Below are 20,299 nucleotides of genomic sequence, written 5' to 3'. Positions count from 1 at the left end.
AGGCTGTAAATGCATTAGAGTAGAACTGGTCTAGGTTTAAGCAGTTCTGACACAGGAGTGAAAAAGAACACCAGAAAAACTGAAGAGTGTTGTTTATCCATAGAATCACAGGATCGTAGAATCATCTAGGTTGGAAAAGACCTTCAAGATCAAGTCCAAACAACAACCTGACCTACCCAGCCCAATCCCTAGACCATGTCTTGCCCTTGCTAACAGAAGTCTATTTGAAAATGCATTTACAGATACTGCATAAAAAAAAAATCACATTTTCCTAAACAAGACAGAACAATAATTAAAACTACGTTTCCCCTACACTTGTAGGCACCTCTTTGACTTCAAATATGTGAAACAGCACAACATATTAATCTGCAGATGCTTCCCATGTGTTATCACAACTTAAGTTTTACTTTCACTTGGTCACGAAATTGATGTCACAAAACATACTGCTGTTCTCAGAATCTTACACTGGTAGAGCTGAAGCTGTATCTCATGAGGAGATAAAGAGTAGCACATGCTTGAGTCCGTGTAACATCTATGCTGCTGCTGCAGTGGTGGAGAACTCTTTGACACAGGTCAGCACACTGTTCCACCTCCTCTTCAAACAGGAAATCTCCAAACTAAGGGAGACAGAGAATACATCATTCATTACTCACATTTCTGGCCATTATAATATGAATTTGTGCTTAGCGCACAAAAATCACAGGATTCAGACAAAGATTAAAATTTGCAAGAAAGATATTTTATATCCTTTGATACAGACATCTGATTTCTGTGCCTCTGTAGGTTCCATTTCCAAGCCTTTTTACAGAAAAGAAAGGTTTTAAAATAGACTTAGTGTTTAAATAAAGAGCAACAGATTGAGAGAGAATAAATTTTTTTATGGAGTCCCATGGCTCCAGAAGATTTTGAAAGATCAAATATTGCAAAATTCATAAAAAGCATGGAGAGTTGCTATTTTCAGAATATATAATGGTTGATGAAACATGCAAATATTTCCTTAAGCATAAGGAGCAATTACTAGCTTTTTGCACCAACAGCCTACTCTTTCTCAGCCCTCCAGCATGTTCTCCCTCCTACGGTATGCCACAAAACTTCAATTGCCCAGCTTTCATCCAGACCCTCCTTTAAAGCGTCTCCTCAACACACCTCATAGACAACAAACCCATGGGACAGGATGTTTGTCGTAAGAAAATGTCAGTGTATACAGCACAGATGCACCAGTACCGTATGTACATAGACTGGACTGATAAAGGTGTGTGAACAGAATACAGGATATTATTTCTCATTTGCAGGACTATTTCCCAGTCTTCAAACTTTCTTCACTTGATTATCTCACTGTTTTATGCCTAATTTATATTACAAACCTGCTGGCACAGGGTTCTATCATTTTCATTTGTTTATAAAATAACATTTATATACCTAAGGTGTAACAGAAATAATTGGAATGATTGCTTCATAAAATAAAGAACTGAGTCAGCTTAACTGGAAGATCTATTTCAATGAAATAACGATTGCTTCACAAAATTCATTATTTTTATCTTTGAAAGCTAACTTCCAATTAAGTACAATGAAAACATAATTATGAATTTCATAACTGCTCATATACCTACCCTATAATTAGGCTTTGTCATCCAATCTACATCTAACAGCAGACAGGCATTAATTGGACAGGAGTATCCTGTTTATTATTTGCATTTTAGAAACGTTTAGGTGAAAAAAACATTTCACAGATTTTTCCTTTTTGGAAATGTTTTTCTTTGTAGGTGAATGGATCTTTACCAGATTTTAGATTGGAAAGTGGTCTTGATGATATAATAACTCATTTTACTTTATGGAGTCTGTGCAGTCCCTAGAGTTAAGATTCCTAATTAAAATCAAAAAGTATTTAAAATGATTAGATGGATTTTTTTAACCTCTTTTATTAGTGAGTTTTCTATATTTAAGAGTAAACTGCTAGAATCATGAAGTTATTCTGATTCAGTTAGTCCACTTTTTGTGGTCAATGAAATAATCTCGCAACAACTGGAGAAGTCTCTCCGTGATCCTACAGACAGGCATTGGTATTTACATATGCAAAACATATTCAGTGAATGCTACAGGAAAAATGGTGAGTGAATGCACACAGCTCTGCTCTAGAAATGCTGCTCTGATAACTTGACTGGAAGCATGTAAACAGAAGTATTTCAAGAGCATACCTTAGCAATGAGTGCTCTGAGTGTAGCAAAGCAATGAGTCAAATAAGTGGTGCTCTGATCGCAGCCAAGAGAATTTACCAGGACCTTCAAAACTCCTCCCAAAAGATTGTCTCTGCATTCTGCCGCAAAGCTTGCCTACACATGGAGGAGAAAAACAACAATAACTGCATTAGGTAATTCAGCAGTGAACTGGAACATAGGAATTGGTTGTTCTACTATCCTGTCCACAAGACACATCTGGCAGCTTGGAGATCACAGTTTTTTTTTTTTTTTTTTTTTTTTTTAATTTGTTAATATCTGCTGAAAAGGAAACTCAAAACAGTTTTGTAGTGATCAGGAAGATGAGTGAAAATGTTTCCAACATTTCTCAATATCCACAGACCCCCAATGCACTTTTAAGCTCAGCCAGCTTCTGCAGTGACTCTTGCAGCACTGTCCACTTTCTGTCCAGTCTTTCATGCACCTTGGACTAGGAAGTGATTCCTTGGTGGCCATGCACCAGCCTTTTCCCTCATGCATTTCCTGGGCATACAAGCTATACAGGCATACTGGTATGCTCTGATCAAACCTGCAACCTGGATATTGGGAATACAAGGCTCTATGAAGAGTGTCATGCAAAAATCATGCCTGGTACTGCAACTATCTGCTAAATGCTTTTCAATTAGCAAGTTCTGAAGAACAAAGTTTTCTCTTTGCTATGTATTAATATATATGTTGCTCCAACAGCAGTATTCCAATACCCATGACTTTGGAGCATCTTTCTTAAACCATCCTGGCACAGTAAACTATCACAGTTCCACTGTGAAATTTTGCTTCATCTGACTGCTGCAAGTTAAGTTCTTTACATTGCTGTTAAGGGGGAAACATCAGCACATCCTTTTCAGAAGCATTCCATGCTGGTGGAAGATCCTTTCCTGCATCAGGCACTCTGTGGGAGTCAAGGCTAAATCCTTTTCTCTCACAGGATCACATGAGAGGCAAAGTATGACCTAAGGCTGGCCACCAGCCCAGTTCCAAATTACTAATAACTTTAGATACATTCCTAACATAAATGAAAATTTTTCTTTCCTCATCCTCTCCAAAATCCCGTGTCATGGTAAGACAGCTGAAACAACTTTCAGCCACATCAGCTGAAGACAAGGGGGTAGCCTTCCATTTCATTCACACTAGTGTAATGCTGTATAGTAGAAAGTGCTTGTGAAACCAGTGTAAAGCAATAGTTTTGTCTTTGAATTCATTCATCCTTGTCTTCTCCCCCTCCACTCCACTTCCCCACCCCAATTATAGAAGCTTACAGGAGGTCTTTAATGAAAACAATTTGCAATGCCTAAGAACATAGTTTTGCTTCCACTGACTTCTGAGGGAGCAGGGATTGGTACAAAGCCAGCTCTGTAGTTTCCCACCTGGATGATGTTCTCTTGCATGTCAAGAATGATCAGGTTAGCTTCAGTTGCCAGGTTTCCGCTGATCAGAGCTTCTTGATCTAGCTCTGCTTTTGTCCTACAAAAAGGAGTTCTAATTAAAGCACACAGCAAGTATCACAGGAATTAGATGACCTTCTATCTAAACGAAAGCAAAATACGAATGATAGTATTCTGAATAATCCTGTAAGAGCAAACAATGAAAACAGTGTTCAGCAGTGTTTCTTAAGAACCACGGTGTCAAATGAGGACAGCTGATGCTGTAGACTACAAGTTCTAAAGGGAACACCTGAAAACTAGTCCACTGGATAGGTCAAATAGATGCTGATGCTTCCTTATTGGCTACTCTACCCTCAATATCACACTCCATTGTTCAATAACCTAGGCAGATATTTCTGAATGCATTAGCAGGACATGAAAACCCAAAATGGAAAAAAAAAAAAAAAAAAAGGAAAGAAGGCTGCATTTGTCAGAGGGGAAACAGCTTCAGCGCCATAGCAGCAGTACTTAATATAACAACTCAAGAATGCTGATTCTTGGGATCGTTGACAATACAAGACAGCAGGTCCTATGGCTGCAGGGTCAGTGCAGCAGCGCCCCAGACCACCTAAGAGAGGTCTGAAGCACTTCCCAAAGACAGAAAGTATGGCAATGTGACACCATTTTAGTTGAGACCTAAGGATGAGATCTGTAACACAGCTCCCCTTCAGCTGAGCACTCTGAGCTTGGGGCCCAACTCCTAACAACTGTGTATTTTCAGACATGCCATAAACACAGAGGAGGTTTTATTCTACTTCCTAAACCACTCAGAAATGGGCTATTGCATGGCCTGAAGCTACTCTTTAAAGTTTGAGATTAGAGCTGCTCTGACTTGGGCCAAGAGCACCCAAAGGTGTATTTCTTGGATAGATGAACAGTCTTAAAACCACACTTCTGAGTGAGTTAATAATCTGTGGCTTTTCTGCTATGTTTGCTTCCCTTTTCTGCCCAGTGGAGTCACACCCAAAAAGAAAACCAGAAAAGTAAAGAGCCATTCTTTGGGGCACAACCAGGTAAATCTGGAGAGGGCCAGGACAGGAAGTGACGACAATAGTACAGTTATTAATTACAGTGACTCAAAGCAATGAAGAACAGAAGGGCCTGCCAAGAAGCTGGCCATGGATTGCTAAATATGAGTAAGAACTGAACAAATCAAGCAAACAACATAGTCCTTTGAACCATTTCCAGCAACCACACAGTCTTACACAGTAACCATGCTGAATGGATATTCTTTGACACCACACTTAGCTTACATCTGCAGCTCCCATCCCAGCCCATGCTGGGCTCAAGGAGAAACAGGCTGAGTGGCCACGTGCAACCTCACCATGCCACATATGCCCTGCAAACACCTTACCTGCAGGAGGTACTCTATGGGGATCCACAAAGGACGAGAGCAAAGATCTCACATACCATAGTCACAAGCGCAATGAAACAGAAGTGCCTTGACAACATGCAGAGCTTTACTTATTTACCAGAATTTGTAATTTAAGTGGTTTAACTGAACCAATATAAATAGATATTGTAGACCTGCTGCTTGAGGACTGGCTTGCTCTGGCTTCAGTGAAACTGGGAGAAAGCAAGCTGCTTTCAAGGCAAAGTAAGAATATCCTCACAAGATCTGCACCTCTTCCAATCTTGGACAGACATCAGAAGGATTACTCTTTTAAGGTTCAAATAAATTTCTAATTAACAATCTTTGTGTTCAAAAATGTGTGTGATAATCACAGATGAATGCTAGGTGGCAACAACACAGTTGCTGAGCAGAGCACAACCCAGTATTCTCAGTTCAAGCTCACACACGTTGAAGAATATCATCAGAGCTCAGAGCAGCTGGACTGGTGAGAGGCCATTGTGTGTCACATAGTCAAAATTCAAACAAGTATCTATGGAAAATGATCTCTGCACAGCCCCTTTAGAGAAAAGCAATGAGTTTCATGCTTATAGAAACTTAGCACACATCATATGAAAATACTGTTAGTAAAAAACCTTTCTTGAAAATATGTTTTTCAATAAGCCTAGACACTCACTTGTGTACAAGTACTTGCGTACACTTGTGTACAAGTACTTGTGCACAAGTACTGAAAAGGTGAAATGTATTGGTACATCATAACTTACAAACTACAACAAGAAAAATGTTCACTACGGAATCACCTTCCCCTATTCCTGCCAATAACTCTTCCGTTAACACAGCACATCAAACCCAGCTCAACTTATTTAATGTGGCAAAACTTATACCACAGTGTTAAACACAGCAAGGTGCTACAGCAGCAGCAAAGTAAGCATCATAGCAAGCCTCTGTGAAGTATTTGATATGACATGTACCAATGACTAGTGTGTCCCACTCTGGTATCAAAAGGAAAAAATGCATAGTGATTTAAACATCCCATTCAAGCATTTGTGATCTTTTTGTTGTGCCACAGCAACAGCTGATACCTCTGCTGCATAAACATTTTCTATTTCTTTCCCTTTGACAGAGGAGTGAAAGGATTGAGACTGCTGATTTTGCAATACAACAATCCTATGAGAAAGAACAAAACATAATAATAATAAAAAAGCTTGATTCTAATAAAAGCAATATATTTTCATTAAATGACTTACTTATCTTGTCTCTCGTTTGCCTGCCGCCAGTGAGTCTGCTCCTTTCTCCACCTCAGGTTTTCATTTAGCCCCGCTGACCTGTCATTCCCTAAAAGTGCAATATATATCAGTGAGATTAAAGGATAGGGGGACACCTGAAGTCTAACAGCTCATTGAAAGAAAGAGCTACAGGTCTGAAACAGTCTGTTAGACTCATTCGATTTTATGGCCTCAGGGTTCTAGCAAAAGGATAGGACCATTTTTTCACCTAGGATTTTTAGAACATCAGCTTGTGTACAGCTGTCTTCAAAGACCAAAAAAAGAATTAGTCCATTTATTAAATGAAACTTTTTTTTTACTACAATTTGTTCTCACTTATAATTCTGACACTATTTCATAGCTCTCGATTAACAACAATTTGTCAGAACATCTTCAGATTTTTTGTTTGCCTTCATATTCTTCACCTGAGAAGAGGCCAGTCCTAGCTACCTGCTGCATAGTTAAAGACTAGTAATATTTTTATCCACAGCAAAACAAAATGCTGGGAAACGGAAAGGACTGTGGGAGAAAAAGATAAGGATGAGAACAGGCAGTGTGCATGAAACACAGGTTTCATGAAACTTTGGGTTGGAAATGAGGAGACATTTCTTCTCAGAAAGAGCAGTCAGGCATTGGAACGGGTTGCCCAGGGAGGTGGTGGAGTCACCGGCCCTGGGGGTGTTCAAGGAAAGGTTGGACGTGGTGCTTAGGGACATGGTTTAGTGGGTGATAGTGGTGGTAGGGTGATGGTTGGACCAGATGATCTTGGAGGTCTTTTCCAACCTTAATGGTTGTATGATTCTATGAAATTCAGCAAACACATTTGCATCTACAACCTCTTGAGATCCTGTCAAAAGACATGGGGAAAGGGAGTATGAAGTACCAGCTGGTATTCTGCAGCGCTTCATCATTTCTCCTCTGGCTCCTTCACCTCTCAATAAAGCCTCTTCTAATCGGGCCTTCACATCTCGGGACTTCTGGAGTGCTTGGGTGCTAACTTTATCTGAGCTTTGTTTGCCCTGAAAGTAAAGTCGAAGTAATCACCATCAGTGCTGCCATCTTTGGACATGAGTCCAGGTTACACCACCAGAACCAAAGACAACAGGAAAGACTTGGACAGCAGGCAGAATATCATTGACTAGTATACAAAGGTTGGCACATATAGTTAAAGGTTGCATATGAGGAAGGAGATAGTATATATACTGTTAATAAACACAAAAATGTAGCTCAGTGTTACGGAGTGAGGAATCAAGCACAGAGATAAAGTTATTTGACCCATTTCTGATAGGCTCTGTCAGAGAGGGGAGTCCTGATGTCCAGACCCAACCCTTAACTGAAGGGTCATCTGCCAGGACCTTGCTTTAAATGGGTATTGCATAAAGAGAACAGCTCCAGTAGTGACAGTTCCAATTGCTTACATTCCTTCACAGACAAAAAATATTAGTTAACTGGACCTGTGTATGTATTACCCATGCAAAATAGCCTTCAAATCGCCAGGATAAGGAAAATAATACAACCAATAATAAACCAACTTTATAATATGCCCTCAAAGGTTTTGACGGCATTATGCATGAATGCTGGTGTCAGTTATTTTATCTGAATTAATTTATCTGTTTGTAGTTTAGATTAGACAAGAGCTAATTTAACACTTGTCGATAACAAATTTCCCCTGGACAGCCAGAATGAAAAAAGAAAACCACCAACAACAATAACAACAACAACAAAAACAATCACCAGACAAACAAACAAAATACTTGCCAACAAAATCATGCTATGTTTCACTTACCTTGTACTCAAAGCATGAAACACAAATGAAAAGGAGGTCTAAAATCCTGTTCAGTTGCATGGATGGAAGGTCTGCAATCCATTTCTGTATTAGATTCTGATCAGCGTTTTTCATGATCCAGAGGAAACAAATCAAAAGATTGCGAGTGGTGTCAGGACCTAATGTGGCACTCTGTCTGTAGGGCTGGAAGCAGATAAGATAAATGTCAGCTGAAAGAAGAAAAAGAAGAGGGAGGATATTCAAGTGAAGTAATGTTACTTAAATTTCAGTGGAGTCAAATCTCAAGGTTAGGCTTCAGTAAGTTTAACCTCTTTCAGGTTATACTAACTGCATTTTTAAAATCTATGCATGTGTATTAATGACAGCAGGTTTAGTTGTATGTATGTGAAAGCAAGACAGAAGCACAGAACCACTGTTGTTAGATGACTGTATTTTAATTTCTTTAGAATAATGTAGGCATATATTCTATAACTGTTTGGTCCCCTCTTGCCAGCTGCATCAGCCAAATTGCACAGAAGATAAAAGCAATCACAAAGAAAAAGATTTAGAGAAAAACTGCATGGAGCTGCGACAGAGGAGGTTCAGGCTGGATATTAGGAAAAGGTTCTTCACCAAGAGGGTGGTCAGGCACTGGGGCAGGCTCCCCAGGACACTGAGGCTGCTGGAGTTCAAGAAGCGTTTGGACAACCCCCTAAGGCATATGGTCTGATTTTTGGGTGGTCCTATGTGGAGCCAGGAGTTGGACTTGATGATCTCTGTGGGTCCCTTCCAACTCAGGATATTCCATAATTCTATGAAAAGATGGATCTAGAGCCCTAATTCCATGGATTTAGATGAGACTGGGACTGGGAGGTGGAAGGGTGGGAGATGGGGAGTTATAGTAGCATTTGCTGATGTCAAAATGTGACTAGGTTGGGTGTGAAGATGGCAATAGGCACACAGAAGAAAAAAATGGAACCACTTATGGTGAAGAGGCAATTAGAAGATTGGAACAGAAGAGTAGGAGATGACAGGAGGAATATATATGAAGCATTCTTGGAGGAAAGAAGACAACAATTTCTTATGACTAGTTATTAGTCACAAGAAAGGATACCAAGAAGAAAACATATGCAAGAAAGGAGACTGGCAGAGCCCTGGACATACCAAGGACGCCAGCGATATTCCAGAGCTCCTGAGGCTGAACTGATTCCCCGCAATGGCAAGTGCCACATTTTGATTGATTGCACCTGCAGACTCTTGTTCTTCTTCTGGGTTTCCTGTGCGCCCCTTTCCACTGCGTGCATCTGAAACTAGATTTGAAACATTCCACTGGGACTTCATCAGCCATCCAGTTGTTGCTGCTCACATTTCACAGTCTTCCATTAGGTGGTTACCTAACAATATGTTTGGCACCTCCATCTCTGAGACTTGGTCTGGCTGATGTACTAACCAGCCAGAGGCACAGCATTAGCAAGATCGTTTGGAGTCACTCGCAAAAGACGTCAAATTGTTCAAATAAACACAGGGAAAGGAGATGTGCCCAATAATCTCCATGTGTTTGTGGAAGCTGAACTAAAAGCAAAGGCAGTAGCAAACATGAGGTTGGCTCTGAAGTTCAAAACTAAGCCAGAGATGCTCAGTTTCTGTCTATTCCAGGTGAAAGGACCAATGTGAATGCCATGCCTGAGCTTGGGGATATTCAGCAAAGTACCTAAGTCCGCTAACAGCTAACACAGGCAATATTTCCTGCAGGTTAAAGGACAAGTTTAATTTCAGTTATTTGGCTGCTTCTATTCCCTGCAAGTTCCTGAAATCAATTTTCAGCAAATAAAGTTAGTTATACCCAAGCTTCATAAAAATCTCATTTGATTCTGAGTGTCCATTTGTGTTTTGCAAGAACTGTTTCTCAGAGAAACTAAGTGACCAGCCAATCTAAGTGTGTTCAGAACAAGATCAACAACCTCTGATATTGCAGGTATTCAAAAGAAAGGCACTCTAAAAACTAGCCGTATCGGTACACCTGGGCTTCTTCACTCTGACTCCTTTTCATCTGTGGCATAAGGACAATACTTATATTAGAAGAATGCAGTGAGACCTAATTAACCTATGTGTAAAAAATGCTTTAATGTTATTAGACTGAAACTGCTCAATAATACATTCATAGTATTAACTGTTTTCTCCAGACATCAAAATGCAAAATATTTTCAGAACCAGTGACAAAAGTATATTCTTCAAAGATTACACCTTTTTATTTTCTGTAGTCTTCATTATTTTATTTTTATGAAAGTGAAAGGTAGTTTTCCAAGTAGCAAAGATCGACTCTCAAATAAACAGTCAAATTGTTATTTTGAGCAGCTTCATATGAACATACTTGTAGAAAAACAGAAGTACTTAGATAAAAATGTATTAAAAGGCTTAATAATATCAGGCAAAGTTTATAGTTATAACAGGTGATAAGAACATATTTCCTGACTGATAGTAAAACTTGCCGGAGATTAATTTTGATATCATGTTAATAACCCTAAAGAGCAATAGAAAAATGTGGAAGGTATACAATCCAATTTATTTAATTGTCACGTAATGCAATGTCCATATCATTCTTGTTTTCTTTCCTACTGTCTGTTAAACCTATCTGTATCTCAATATTTCTTGCAAACTCTTTTTGCAAGATTCTACAGATATATATCTCTGGTCTATCGTTTGTTCATGGAGTGAGGACACTTAAATTTTTCCTGTCTTTAAAAATCCTGTTTACTTGGAAGTAAAGAAATATTCAACCTTGCTGAACTGTGGGGAATTTCAGCACTTAGGGTATACTTTTAATGTTTAAGTCAGATTGTTTAGACAAGGTACTTAGAGTCTACCCGATCTAGTGGGAGGTGTCCCTGCCCATGGCAGAGGGGTTGGAATTAGAAGGTCCCTTCCAACCCAAACCATTCTGCGATTCTATGAAGAGGCTGAAAAAGACAAATGAATAAGGGTCTTACCTGTAAAATCATGGAGCTGTGGCAGTGAATCCAAAATAATACCAACCAAAGGGAGGTATAAAGCTGCAATTTTAATCTTCAACTCTTTTTTGGAGCAACGTGGGTCTAGGTCATGGGAACTCAGCAGGCTAAGTATAGCACTGACAGCTTTTTTTTGTACCTTGCTAATCCTGTTAACACAAAAAATAGCCATGAGCTCCATTAATGAATTATGCACAAATTATTTTTAGATCAAAGATTTAAGACACAAGGTGAAGGTAGAAGAAACAAATTAATACCCCAATATTCATTATATAATAACATCCACTCTGATCAGAGAGCCATGTTCCCTGCAAAAGATAGCTGTCTTACGAGGCCAAGTCAGTTCAGAGCACCCAAGTCTTTCAAAGCACCTCATAAAAATTCAAAATTGTGAAGAGAGATGCTTGAAGATAAGCATCAGACTTTGCACAAAGTTAATCTAAACTCTTAAGTTTAGACAAATGCAGTAGTGTTTTAGAGAGAAAAGCAACTGAAATTTTAAGCTGTGATCTGTCTGCTTGCAAATAGTACTTTCTCACTCACTGAGATCAACATACCACAGACAAAGCAATGACTGTTTTATTGCTGTGTTACAGAGTGACTCATTTAAAGATGGTGAAGACCATTTGTTTGTTTCCCTTTCTCCATAATCAATTTTCTTCACAATGACTGATTTATTAATGTTTGTGAGAATGTCTGTAGCAGATATCTAAACATCCACTGCATTTTTATATGAACCTTTATGAAGGTTCATGCAGTAGTACTTCTTTATGGAGGGAGCACCAAATAAGCTTTGCAGGACTCACCCACTCTGTGCCAAAGACAGAAAATGTTATTTCTCATAACTCCAGCCAACACTGCCACGATATATTCAACGCATCCAGGGGATAAACAGGACTACCCTGTAGTTTAACTATGGCCTAGCCAATAGTAATAGTGTGACAATGTTCCATTCTAAAATTTGCAGATTGGGATACTCACCCCTCACTGTCTGCATCCAGCGCTGCTGACAATTCTGTGAAGAGTAAGCCAGTCAAAAAGTGCTGCTGACGGTATTCTGATGAGAGGTCAAACATACCAGCGATTTTCTGGTCCTGGAAACTAGAGCAGGAGCTAGAGTTCTGCAGAAGTATATTAGAAGTGGTTAAAGGATGATTACTGAAATGAAACTTTCTTAAAAATGTTGTAGGGACATCCATGTAGATTACAAAATATCCTACCGGAGAAGTACAGACATTAAAAGAAGTTTGGACATTTTGGAGGAAAATATCTGAGAGTGAAATAAAAAGCATCCATTTTCCAATGAGTTGCTTGCTAGGATGCAACCTCATCCTTTCCATTCTGCACAAATCAGTAACTCATTTGACACTTTTTAAGACGTAAAATTCCTATGCTGTATTTATCAGTTTGGGTAGGAGACAAAGTCAGAATTTTCTCCACATTCAGGATTCTACATTGCTCTTACTGTTGCAGAGCAGATGAGGCGGACTTTGGAAATCAGAAGCTCTGCACTCTTCAGCATCCACAATGTCTACCATGGAAGTAAGGTCAGGAAGGTTGTGTGAACAGTGTTTCCTTTCACCCTGGAAATCCTTGACTGAGCTAACTGGCAGCAGACAGAATTTAGAGCAGCGTTCAAACTGCTGTAACTTATGACTATGACTGATATACGGCCAGTCCAAGAATGGAAAGTTACTGCTATATGTGTGTTGTGAACTTTTTAGCTTCCCCAATCATAGGTGCCACAGGTCACCTAGAATGCTTTTATCCCCTGATCAGGTGAGCATAACTCTTAGACTCTACTCCACAGTGCAGCTACTAGGGTTTATGAGTCCAAAATTTGCTTTTAATTTATATTGTTCAATATTCTCTCCCAGTATTTCTGTCAGTCACCTGGGAATAGTCCCAGAAAACAAACATATGAAGTATCAGTATACCACATCATGGAAGATGTCTTCCAGCATACTGGATTGAATGAAACCCACATCTCTGAGTAGCACCATATTTCGGATTCACATAGCTCCACCTACTCCCATTTAAATCTCAAGCAGACAAGCACTGGATGTGATTTGTTTGTGTGGTATAACACTAAGGTGAAGAACATCCACTTAAAGTGAATTTGGCTACTCTCCAGGAATTCCAAAAGATTTATTCACAAGGCCGCATTTCTTACTGAAAATCTAACTGTAGTTGGGTAGCACTCCTGCAGACAGATCAGAATTAGTGCAAGGGTGGTCAGCTATTGTATTAAATCATGCAAGGTTCTCAGAAGCCTTATTTATTTGTGTAGTTGCACTTCACAAGTTACTCCTAAATGAAAAAAAAGAGTTGATGCTGCTTGAAAGAAAGAATGATCAAATTGGTGCCTACCCAGCTCTGATTTCCTAGAACTAGTTGCAAGAGCTATGCTGATTTCCCCCACCTCCACAAGCAGTGTACCCCTATTCTAGCCCTTTGACATTCAGGATTAGCATTAAGCAAAACTCTAAGGAAAATATATATAAGGAAAACCAGGAAAAACTCTGAGAAAATATTATTTACTATTATTGACCTGTCAGAACCTTAAGGTATGAGATGTAGCATATCTTTAGCAATGACACTTGAAGAGGAAACCATAAATTTGAATTGCTCCATTACTCAGAGAAATCACTGGCAAAGTCATAGCATATTCTGTACTATGGGGTGGGGAGGAGCCCAAGAAAAGAACACTGCTATTTAACATGAAAAGAATGATAATCCTTCTCTGAACAACACTACTGCTCAACAGAAAATTTTTCAATGATATTGAAAATTACAGCGGCTTAGTCACTAACTCACATAGTGCTAGCACCTTCATCCACTTGGACAACAGAAACTTTGGCTAGAAGGCAAATGCACTGAAAGTTTGCTGTGCACTGCCACATGCCAAATTTTCCATGTCTCCAGACACTGATATTGAAATACATATTTGTGGTTGTGTGTGTGTGGAATATAGGTATGCCTGTAAATGAGCTCTGTTCCTTCAGAGGCATGTTCCTTTTAGACCTTGTATGTCTACCTTAACAGTCATTTTCTATTTACATGTTTCTAGAGAGGTATGCTGAAGAATTACCACAAATATATCTGTGCCATACAAATTTTAACTTGTGTAGGTTCAGTTTTGCAGTAGCACTCCTTAGTCTTTACTCTTTTGCCCCTTTTTTTTACAAGAGGGAGATTGTTGTCCCCGATTCAGTGGTGGCTGATTAATTCTAACCTAAGCAGCATAATACAGAGCAACAGAAATCTTTCCCTACATTCATTGTTCAGGTGAAGTCCCCATAACATTGCCTGACGGATGCCTACCTGGGAGGACAAGGATGGGGAGGGGGATGCTGGAGCAGAAGCTGAGGTCATGAAGAAGAGGTTCAGATTGAGGTAGTGCTCATGGCTGCAGAGAATTCTCAGGAATTCCAGCCTCATGGAAATCAGGGTGGAGAGTGAATTCAGCTTGTTCGAGAGCTAGAAAAACAAACCAAAAAATGTGCCTCGTGACTGGTGTTTGCTATTTAAATTACCACGCAGTGAAATATCCTCCTTCCTGAAACAGCCCAGCATGCATTAAAATGCTCAGTGTTTCCCTGTACCTAACCACTGTTTCCATCCATTAGGTGGTGTTTGTTTGGAATGGCGGGTGATGCTTTTTTTCCCTTCTGGCTGACTTCCCAACTTCCCAAGAGACTGTCATTTATTTTTTCCCTCCCAAAAGAAAAACACATAATACTTTTTCCCTTTTCCATAACAACAAGATGAAAAACAAACAAAAATTTGTTGAGTCTGTGGCAAATTCATCAAAAGGCCGGCTAGTCAGCACACAGCACCAGTGGTCTTGTGATGTCCCTTCACAATAATACTGACATTAGTGGGATTTTGCACATACTATAGGAAACAGGGGTGGCAGACACCTTGAATTCTCCCATTAGCTGACAGCTTTGCCTTGTTTCGGCAGAAAACCTGCAGCAGGTATATCAATTCACAAGAAAGAAGGAAAACCTTACAACTCAAACACAACAAATAACTTCATACTATTACCCTGAAAACATAATTTATTTTTAATTTTTTGGAGGCTTGTTGTCCTGGTTTCGGCTAGGATAAACCACAACACTTGTAAAGGAAGAAGACAGAGGTGGATGATTTTGATTGAACCTGCCATATCTAAATATTGCCTATAACAGCGATGTTTTAGTGAGAGACCAAAAGCTGCTCTATATGCTCTGCAGGCCTCGAGGATCACAAGGGCTGCTACTCAGGGATGTAAAAAAGGAAGGGAAGAAAAGTAGCCCCATGGATGCTCTGCTGCAGTGTAAGGTATTGCATTTCTAAAAGAATCCTAACCTCTACTCATTTTTTTTTCCTGCAGACCACAAATCAAAAGAGTTTTAAACTCTCTGTATATGCAATAGGAAATAGGAAATTTACCTTACCCTTTAACACAACTCAAAGGATCCTGATGGATAAATGAATCAACCACAACAGAACACAAGACTGGCCATAAGCCAAATACAATCCCAATCACACATGATGCATACCTGATTGCAGTAATGTTTGATGAGATTAAACACAAATCCTCGGTCCATTAAAGAAAGAAGATCATACAAGAAAAATGCCAGGCTGATGTTAATTTTTTCTGCTTGTTCACTTTCCTTTAAAAAATAAGGGGGTGGGGAGAGAGAATTACAGTTATGATTTACAAATGTCACGTAAAGGTGGAAGACTTTTTAGAATCGCTGAAAAATACTGTAGGGGACAGCTCCCAGAGACATGTCATGGAATAGACTGGACAAATTGTTTCACTTCTCTAATTTACATGATCTTGTTAAAATTATGCAGAATCACTCCTGTAAATGATTTCAACTGTTGCTGCTTTCAGAGAGAAATTGGAATAGGAAGAATGACCAAGTTTATCTTTGCAAACCTTTGGGCTGACAACACTGAAATGGAATTTGAAACCTGTTCTGAACTACCTATGGGCTCCAAACTTGTATATGCCACTTTCTTTCTCTTTCTCTTTTTCTTTTCTTTTTTTTTTTTCTTTTTTTTTCTTTTTTTAATTGAACTTTTAACATTACAAAAAAAGTTTAGGTATTCAACATATTCTTTTGAAATATTAATAAAAATATTCACTGGATATACTGATGGAATGCCAAGTATTTTGTTTAGAAATTTCATGTTTAAAACTGATCAGAAAAATATTATCTCTAAGATAAACCTGTGGGTTCTACCACTTGTTAACTAAACTCCTTTATATTTACAATTGGCCTGATTACCAGAGACACACAAAGAACTCCACGTACCCTCTAAAACAAGGGTACAATTATTCCAAACATATCAGTTTAAATTGTAATAGCTCAGTAGCATATGTAGTTCACCGAGAAGAATTTGTGGAGGTGCCTGAGGGGTCTGCACATGTTTTATGCTCAGAGCCCTCAGGTGGGTTAACTGAAGACTGACAGGAGATGACTGCAAAAAATGTTACTGCTACTGTTATCTCTGACTAGTGAGAGCAGGTGTGCAGCACCTCAGGGTGCTTATGACTTAATTTTTCATTTTTCAACCTTTTTGTTCCTTTTCAGGAACATATATATATATACATTTTATGATACGAATTTACACTGCAAAATATTTTTCAACTGTGCTGAAAAAAATAGTTTTCCACCAGCTTACAGGGTATTCTAAACCTCAGTTCAATCTAACATGTCCAACCATATATCGAAACATACAGATTGTAACTTCACAGGTTTAAAAAGCAGACAGGTATCAGCTCCTGCTGTTCTGTACAACTAATCAACAACCTTAATTCTGCAAACACTGCAGTAGGATTTTCACACATAATTAGGCTCTGTATACTCAATCAAAATTGAATTGAATTAACAGTCCATAAAAACCTGTGTATTTCTCATGAAGAAGCCATAAAATACTAATCTCTTGGTAAAACTTACAGTTCCATTAAAACATTTTAATGTAGCAAATTTTTATCACACAGCATAATAATAAAAAAAAGTCACTGATGCCTACGTGAACATTTCCACGAAATGCTTTTCCTGCACGTGGCTATCACAGTAGCACACCAAAGGATGGAGTGGAACAAAGGCTGAAAACTTCAGAAACAACTTTTTGGTGGACCGTGATGGTCACCTCTGCCATCCTCTCTCCTCATTTGTCTGGTTGTGGCCTTTCACTAGTTTCAGCCACTTGACAGCACAGCTGGGCACAGGTGGAGAACTGGACTGGGGACCCAAGCTGGTTGAGCAGTAATTGAGCAGGTCAGCTTTCCAGCCTGGTATGCCCTGTGGCAGAACATACTGCCCTGCCAGCACAGTGCTTTGGCAGCTCTGGGGCATGAAAATAAGCCAGCTGCAACAACAGAGTGAACAGAAGTCACCCAGTGCATATCTGTGGGCTTCACTTTATGTACTGGCCAATGGGGAGTGGCATCAGTGATGCCAGTTGACAGTAGTGATGTTAAAATACAAAGTGCATTTCATGATCCTTTTAGCTTCATAATCCTTTATGTCAATGGAACGTTAAAATACACCAGGAGAAAGACGTACATGGGTTTTAGGGTTTATTTCTTGTCTTTGAGTTTCATGTGACCAATTCATCTTAAGAGATATTTGGGGTTATACCACTCATGGCTGGGTTTTGCAGACCTCAGGAGGTACATTGCGTTCATGTTACAACCAGGGAAGTCAATTGTAGAAAGAAGCGCTATGCAGTAGGATTGCGGGTAATGAGAAAGAGGGATAAAAGGAAAAAGCTACACATGGGCTGCACCTTGATGTCCTACAACTGAACATAAAGCAACTCAGCTACTGAAAGAGGGAGTCCAACCTTTCCTGTCTGTGGGAAAAGGGATTCCCTCCTATACCAAGACTACAGCCTCAGTTTTGGTCTAATTCCTGTGACGCTCTTGAAGGTAAAATAGGATTAAATACAGCTTAGTGTAATGTAACTTGACCAGCCATGATACTTATTTCATGCATTTACCTTCTGTGGTTTGACTAAAAGTGCAGCAATCTCTGAAGTAACCACACTAACTATGGTGGTAATATCATCTTTGAAACGGTCAGAGAACCGGCTTCTTCGAGGGTTGTCCTGTTTCTCTATATTGTGAACATACTGAGCCATGCTCTTTATCTGCAAAGAAAAAAAAAAAAGGAAACAGAGATATAACAGAAGTACAACTACTGCTTTAAGTTAGTTCATGAGAGTAAGATTCATAAGATTCCTTACTTCTTTCTCCCTGAATGTAGCCACCCTCATCTTCTCAGAGCCACTTGACAAATCCTACATTTATTGGCAATGACAACAGAGAGCCTAGGGCTCGACCGTAGATGGTCACTGATTCCCGCTCATGATCACTCGGCTGACTACTCTCAGCACTGAGGCTGGGATGACCCTCGCTGGTCCCCTGCCCCTGAAGCTCTGAAATTCTGCTGCTTGCACCTTCTGGCTTTCATGATGACAGACAGGGAGTGACACTTTCGGAGTTAATTCCCACTCCTTGATCTGCTGTTGTGTTGTTTATATGCTTTCAGTGGAAGCCAGTATGTCAAAAAAATTTCCAGTGGCATCTGTCACCACAGGGCTCTGTAAAACTGACTTTGGGAAGCCTTGCCACCTCACCTATGTTATTAACAAAGTGTAAGAAATGGGAGCAATTATTCACAGAAAAGGAAGAACGGGCTCAGTTTGACATGTCTTTCAGACTTCTGTAGCTGTAGACCACTGTGCATGTAGTTCATGTGAGATTTTGGTGTCACAGGCTGTCAATTGGGAATGGGAGTGAATATGGAGAATTCTTCACATGTACTTCCATTATCTGGAATTTTACAGATAATATCACAGATAATGTCACAGTGGGATTGAATAACTGAAGACATTGTGGTCCAACTAAAGCTGTGCCTGCTGTACATGCTGCATTTCACCACCAACTTGATATAAAACACCACTGATATATCTTACCAGGAGTTCAAAGAAGAACCAGGCGTACTTGAAGACAGTCTCTCTCACCATACCTGTGCTGACCACCATCTGCAGTGCCAGCTCCTCATGGAAGTGCTAGATAATAAACACAAAGTGTTGGTAAATGGCTTTTCATCCAACTCTTCCTTCAGTTTCAACCAACCTCCAACACTCACACCTTCAACATCACTCATACTGGAGTCAGTAGATGGTTGGGGACATGTGGACATCCCTGTAGGATGAGAAGGTGGATTTTACTAAAATGCTGCATAAGTAGCACGATGGCAGCAAACAGGCTTTGGGATCCATTTTTCTGTGGAGCCAGAACCTTGGATACCCAAATTGGAAAATGCCTTTGGTCCATCTTCAGCCTGTTGGCTGTGTGCCTGGCAGTGAGCAGTCACATCCTCTGCTCCCTCCTGAGTGTTGCTGTTTAGTACATTTGTGTTTCTTGAGAGAAGGTATAAGTAAGATTAACTCTGTGGTGTGAGAGAAAGACACAGCAACAACCACAGCAGAGCATTCATCAAATTTTTAGTTGGACACCACTCTCTTTGCAGTGAGATTCAAACATAAGACTCACAGTCCCAATGATCTAAACTTTTAGGAAGCTCAGATCTGGACTAAGCAATTATTGTAGTGTTTATTGTCTGTTTCTGACACACACACAAAAAAAATAAAGCTAATGAAATTCCTAAGGCTATTTACATTCAATAGAACACAATAATGCAGACAAGATTCAGAATGGGTATGAATCTATGCTTTTTGGCATAAATCAAACTGACAAACAGAAATAAGAAAGAAGTGTCTCTTAACCACAACAGAAATTCTGGACTGCTCACTGTAGAGTTTTTCCCCAGCTTCTTCATCCAAAGCCACTCCTGCTGATTAATGCCAAACATGAGATCCAGCTCTGGAGGAATTAGCTATCTAATATGGTATCTTTTATGTTGTCAAAAAGCTATTTGGGGTTACATACTCAGGATGAGGAGGAATTTCTTGGTTCTAAAAGCTACAAAAGGGGAGAAGTAAAACATTCCTTACAGAAGACTGAGGTGGCAAACATGTCTGAATGCAATTTACGGTAACATGTAAAGGCAGGTATCCAAGGGGAAAAAGCAGTGAAAAGAGACAGAGGCCCTAGCACCTTGAGAAAGAGAGCAAAGGGAGAATTCAGGCAGGCTGCTACTTGTCTAAATCTGTCCCAGAAAAAGAATCTAAAGACTCTGGAGCGGAGGCAGAAATGTTTGGGCAATATTTACCCACAGATTC

At 39.6% G+C, this 20,299-nt stretch overlaps 1 protein-coding gene across 3 annotated transcripts in view; it reads right to left on the bottom strand.

The window, feature by feature from the left end:
• Positions 1-20,299, bottom strand: part of DOCK8 (dedicator of cytokinesis 8) — a 96,051-nt gene that overhangs the window by 18,282 nt on the left and 57,470 nt on the right. For all 3 annotated transcript variants that reach the window (XM_040539911.1, XM_040539912.1, XM_040539913.1), the window contains 13 exons: positions 19,028-19,123; positions 18,050-18,199; positions 15,592-15,705; positions 14,369-14,524; positions 12,026-12,165; positions 11,024-11,193; positions 9,201-9,346; positions 8,058-8,240; positions 7,155-7,290; positions 6,254-6,341; positions 3,599-3,695; positions 2,196-2,330; positions 465-617 (listed from right to left, as the gene is read on the bottom strand). In XM_040539911.1, the coding sequence (XP_040395845.1) occupies positions 465-617; positions 2,196-2,330; positions 3,599-3,695; positions 6,254-6,341; positions 7,155-7,290; positions 8,058-8,240; positions 9,201-9,346; positions 11,024-11,193; positions 12,026-12,165; positions 14,369-14,524; positions 15,592-15,705; positions 18,050-18,199; positions 19,028-19,123 (1,764 nt within the window). The remainder of the gene's footprint in view (positions 1-464; positions 618-2,195; positions 2,331-3,598; positions 3,696-6,253; positions 6,342-7,154; positions 7,291-8,057; positions 8,241-9,200; positions 9,347-11,023; positions 11,194-12,025; positions 12,166-14,368; positions 14,525-15,591; positions 15,706-18,049; positions 18,200-19,027; positions 19,124-20,299) is intronic.

Source organism: Cygnus olor, chromosome Z, assembly GCF_009769625.2.
Source record: "Cygnus olor isolate bCygOlo1 chromosome Z, bCygOlo1.pri.v2, whole genome shotgun sequence".
Lineage (NCBI taxonomy): Eukaryota > Metazoa > Chordata > Aves > Anseriformes > Anatidae > Cygnus > Cygnus olor.
This window is presented reverse-complemented; position numbering and strand designations above follow the sequence as displayed.